Source organism: Macadamia integrifolia, chromosome 6 (genome assembly GCF_013358625.1).
Source record: "Macadamia integrifolia cultivar HAES 741 chromosome 6, SCU_Mint_v3, whole genome shotgun sequence".
NCBI lineage: Eukaryota > Viridiplantae > Streptophyta > Magnoliopsida > Proteales > Proteaceae > Macadamia > Macadamia integrifolia.
In genome coordinates this window covers 27,403,679-27,409,123 of record NC_056562.1, presented here as the reverse complement: position 1 = coordinate 27,409,123, position 5,445 = coordinate 27,403,679, and the positions used below count along the sequence as shown (strand labels likewise).

Below are 5,445 nucleotides of genomic sequence, written 5' to 3'. Positions count from 1 at the left end.
AAGCTGCTCCAATCCCTGCAATGAGATTTTTTTCATATTTTAATTTCTAAATCTAAATTCTCATGGCCAACAGGGAAAGAAGAAGAAGAAATTCTCGATGGGTTCAAGAGAATTTTGGTATTGATCTTAGTTTACCAGTTGAAATCCCACAACCAAGTAGGCATGCCCTGTTAGGAGGAATGGAAGGGTCTATCTTGGTTACATTGGCAATGTCCACCACAGTGTACTCGCTAAAACTGGAGATATACGCAAAATGGTTAACCACCTCCCCTTGTGAATCTGTGAATCGGGTCGTGCCATCTCTGGGCAACGATGGGGAGACCATGAAAGGAAATCTGGAGCATTTGTTACTCTTTTTTGAGTTGCAGTCTCCGCAATCCTGGCAATCAGTTAAGAGCACTGGAATCACAGTGTCTCCTTCCCTCACTTCCTTTACATTTTCGCCAACACTCTCCACAACCCTTCAACATTCACAGATTAAGAGACCATTAGAATCAAAAAATAAATTTGGTTTTTTTTCTTTGGGGAATGGGGATGAGTTATTGAGTTTACCCGACAGCTTCATGTCCAAATATTGTTGGAAAAGTTGCAGGTGGACTCTGTGAAGAACAATCAATAGAAAGTTTAGAAAAGTAAAAAATTAATTGATCTAATATTGGAAACAAGAATCCATGATTTGGGCTTACTTCCATCTTCCAAAAAGTTACATCAGTGTGACAGAGTGATGTGCAAATGATCTTAATCCGAACTTCCCAAGCTTTTGGTGGAGCAACCTCCACCTCCTCTATCTGTAAAGGCTCCCCTGCTTTCCTACATACTGCGGCTGCAATTGTGGATTATATCATTCAGTTAGATGCGAACTAAAGATGGGACTAAGTTAATTTTTGGAAAGCATTGCATATAAATCATCTTAAGTACCTCTACATCGAATTGGCTTCCCTCTGCTTTTGGGCTGTTCTTCCTCCATGCTCATGCTCATGCTCATGCTCTTCTCTATCTCAGTCTGTGTCTCTGCTGAGAGAAAAAAGAACTAAAGGAATTATTGCCTAGTGATTTGTTACCCAAATCTGTGGTGCCTAAAACTCATATTATTTTGGATTTTGTCGTTTTAAAAACAGAGAGGGGTGTCAAAAGTTGGTCCAAACCGGTAGGCCCGCCCGACCATAATATGGGATAAAAATCCTCTATTGTTCTGATCCTCTGTTGTTCCATGTTTTGCTAGGTGCAGCGAGCGACACGTGGATGGTGCATCATCAACGGTAGGGATTGTGAGGGTTGGTTGAGGTTGCCAAAACCGGTTTACAACTGTGGATGACTCGAACCGGTTCACCCAAAGGTTTAGAATAAGTTTTGAAATTTGAATTTCAAAACATGTAAAAGTTGGAACTCCCTCGTTGATGTGCATCTCTCTCTCTCAACCGCATTTCTCTCTCTCAACCCTCTCGCTGCATCTCTCTTGCTCACAAGTGAAAACTACCATTGGTTGAAGCTCACGTAAACCTATGGAATAGCTCTTCTGAGCTCTCCGATGGTTTATGGTCCAGGAACTGAATAACCTTCCCAAAGTAATGCAAGTATACAACGAGAGCCGTCCCATGAGCCGCAGCAGCTAATGACCCAACAACCATCAAAACCCAATCGAAACCATCAGCACAAGCAAAGAGCCTCGAGAAAGGAACAGCAGCAGGCGGAGGTTCGATCTCCTCTGCCTCCTCAATTTCAGGTTCATCCTCCGCGGGCACTGGCTCAGTGTACGGCGACGGAGACTCCGGGGGCTCCGATACCTCCGAAACCGGCGTTAACGGTTGTATGTGCGGCGGAGACAACCCGAAGAGCCCTCTTGATATCATCATCTTCTTAAACAATCTCGTAAACCCTAACTCATCGAAACCCTAAAAAAACACCAAGACAGGAACTTGGCCTTTAGGAAAGAAGAAATAACCACACCACACAACAAATTTATCCGATCTACTGAAGCAGAGATTCATAGAAAGTAAAACACAGTAGGGGATCCTCTTCTACTCTTCCTCCCCAGTGATTTTGCTTCTCTATCTCCCTCTCTCCATCAATCATATCCAAAGTAATAATCCTCCGACACTAGAGAGACCCGAGAAGCGGTCAAACAAGGCGGAGCCCTTTACAACACGCAACTTCCTCACTCCCTCGCTGAAACCCTTTTTTTTTTCCTTTTTGGGTATTACTTCTCTATCAACAGCGGTTCTTCGCCGGCGACGTTTCTTTTGGTTGTTACTCACTCTCTCATCACATTCGCCGTCGTGAAGGGCGGCGTTTTCAGCAAAGATGAAGCGTTTTCCTTCTTTTTCTTTCTTTCTCCTTTTTTTTTAATTTTTGTACCGAGAGACCAACCAACCATTCACAGGACAAAAATCCTCTATTGTTCTGATCCTCTGTTGTTCCATTTTTTTTTTAATTTTTGTACCGACATGTGGATGGTGCATCATCAACGGTAGGGATTGTGAGGGTTGGTTGAGGTTGCCAAAACCGGTGGTGAAGAAGAAGAAGAAGAAGAAGAAGAAGAGAGGAGGAAACGGATGTTAAGGGAACGAGAGAGATGACAGAGAGTGAATAAGAAGAAGATAGGTCTTCACGGGTTGGGTTGGCTCATATAAATCTCGGTCTGGTTCACAAGGAGAAAACCCGATTTTGGCAACCTCAACCAACCCTCTTAATCCTGACCGTTGATGATGCACCATCCACGTGTCGCTCGCTGCACCTAGCAAAACATGGAACAACAGAGGATCAGAACAATAGAGGATTTTTATCCCATAATATGAGTGTGCAATGATCGATATTATCGGGATGCCTCTTATGGTGTTTTTCATATCTCATAATATAATGAGTGTGCAGTGATCAACTAATTTTACAGGTAACATTAAATATTTGGGTGTTTATGACATATATTTTAAAAAAAAAAAGAACCATCTCTGCTTTTACAATCACTGCACCAGCACGTAGGCTAATGAGAGGCTGCACAAGGTATCTTATTGGGGAAACTTTTTGTACTCACTTATGTTTAGTTATAGATAGATACATGCAAGTAGGCAGAGTTCTTTTCTCCTTTTTAAGATTTTTATGGGAGAGGGTTGTGTAAAAGGCAGTGTGATTTCTAATGCTTTCACTCTTCATGTTGCCTTTTACAATTCTTCTATTTTTATTTTTAAAATTTATCATCATTTAAATTCATATTTAATTTTTTAATGTGGTGACCATTTTTATTTTTATTTTTTGTTGCAAAACTTTAGAATGACACATTTTATAATTTTTTTTTAAATTTTTTATAGGTTTAAATGTGATCTATAACAATTTGATCAATTAATTGTCACTCATGTATACCTTTTTGCAATTTTTTTTTTTCACATATAATATACATGGGATGAAAGTGCCTACACTGCGCCTAATGCTCCTAATTTCACGTTTTTGCATTGAAAGTTTTTTTAAAGACATAAGTGATAAAAAAACTGCGTAGCAAAAAGCTCATGCTCACTAGGAATTTTCAAGTCGTGCCTCTTATATACTTTCACTCTTGATCTATTAAAAAAAACATCATAAGTGATAGATTTTCTACTCCTCTTAAGTGACTTTGAAGCCCAAGGGTGGATTAGTGGCTGGTGTATCTATCAGAAGACTTGCTCGCCCAAATCCTTCTTTTTCCTTCGTTAGTTGGCATGCTGCTGATATAATTTTAGTATAAATTTTCCACTTTTTTTCAAAGTTTTCTTTGTTCACTCTAAATAAGTTTTCCCTCCAAAACATGGTCTGGGAATCGGTTCACCTTATTGGCAGATATCGTATCAATGAATTGGTATAAATAAAGGGTAAAATAGTAATTTTCTATTTTTTATATTGAACCCATTCCTGGCCGATCCTAACTCGATTCCATATTCTTAGACTTTTTGCTCCCAATTGCATATAACTCATCTAAGTACCTTTACATCGATAGGGTACCTTATGCCTTTGGGCTATTCTTCCTCCATGCTTATGCTCTGTTTCTGTTTCTGCTCAGCTAAGGGAAAAACACTAGAGAAGCCATATCTTGTAAAGAAATTATTGCTCTGTGGTGCCTTGCCTATATTATTTTTGGATTTTGTCTTTTTAGAGACTAAAGTCTTCTGGGATGAAAATGGAAACTTGAGTAGTACCTAGGGGTGTTAAAAATTGGCCCCGACCGGGGAGATGTAAGAAAAATTACCAACTTGACCCTTAGCCCTAGTTTTATATTTGATTATTAACTAAAATCTTTCCTTGGGGGAGAAGGATGGATTATTAGTGTGGACAATTTAGAAGATATAATTGGAAGTTAGCCCGACCATAATATGGTGTGTAGTACCAATTTTATAGGCATGCATCTCGTGGTGTTTTTCATATCTCATAATATAAATGTGCCACCAACAATTTTTACATTATTAATGGGGGTTATGACATAAATTGTTAAATTATTATGAGTGCAACGACCTTTCCTCTCTACACATTAATTTTGAAGTGATTCGTGAGTGAACATAATCATTCATTCATTCCTAACGCCCAAATTGATCACACCCAATCCGTATGATGAAGGCTAGGAAATTCAATTTTTTTTTTTTTTGGTTAATCTAACCTACATACCTACACACTCATGTGATTGGAATTGATCCTTAGATGTTCAGACGCATATTTCGACTAACCAATGTTGCTATTACTGATCACAATCCACAGTAGTACGATATTTTAATGCTGAACTGCTTAATCTTGTTGATGATGTTTACGCTATACTAAGAATTCTTTTTTCTTTTAAGTGTAAATCATATATATATTCTTGTCATGAGAAATGACCACCAGTTCTTTAATAAATGTATGTCTCCCTCATCTTTATTCTTATAGAAACTTTTGTATTTATTTTGTTGTAAATAGAAATTGAATTCAGCACATAATCCCAAATTGTCTTTTTTTCCCTTCTTTTTTTATTTTTTATTTTTTTTTCACTGTAAAAGAAAAATCAATGAGAAGATATAATTTAATACATCCAACTGAGTACCAGAGTTGGATTGCCTAAGATAAAATTGAGCAAAAAAAGGGACTTACAAAAAAGAAAAAGAAAAAGAGAGGAGTAACGCTCCAAGGCGACCAGCTAGTGCCATTATTTAAAATCAGATTATGTAGTTCGTCTGAATCACTCCAAATTTCTTCTACATCCTATTCATATTCCTTTGCATGCTTCAAGTCATTGAAAAGACCTATGGTAACCGCATCAATGTTTTTTTCTATCATCATGTAGTATGCACAAATTGTGACAAAATTTCCTCTGAAAAATAACATTTCCTGTGCTAACTCATCCTTACATATGGGTCTTCTTCCACTTCTTAGGGATTACATGTGTCGCCAAATAAAATGAATTATCAACCATCGGAAAAACCCCTAAAAATATAAAAAATCTTCTATCGAATGACT

General features: G+C 38.0%; 1 protein-coding gene across 1 annotated transcript in view; it reads right to left on the bottom strand.

Moving 5' to 3' along the window:
* Positions 1-1,066, bottom strand: part of LOC122081262 (alcohol dehydrogenase-like 7) — a 17,171-nt gene extending 16,105 nt beyond the window's left edge. Inside the window, exons 1-4 of the mRNA XM_042648296.1 lie at positions 919-1,066; positions 687-823; positions 553-599; positions 136-461 (exon numbers count right to left, since the gene is read on the bottom strand). Of these exons, the coding sequence (XP_042504230.1) occupies positions 136-461; positions 553-599; positions 687-823; positions 919-985 (577 nt within the window). The 5' untranslated portion in view covers positions 986-1,066. The remainder of the gene's footprint in view (positions 1-135; positions 462-552; positions 600-686; positions 824-918) is intronic.
* Between the last annotated feature and the right edge of the window lie 4,379 nt (positions 1,067-5,445).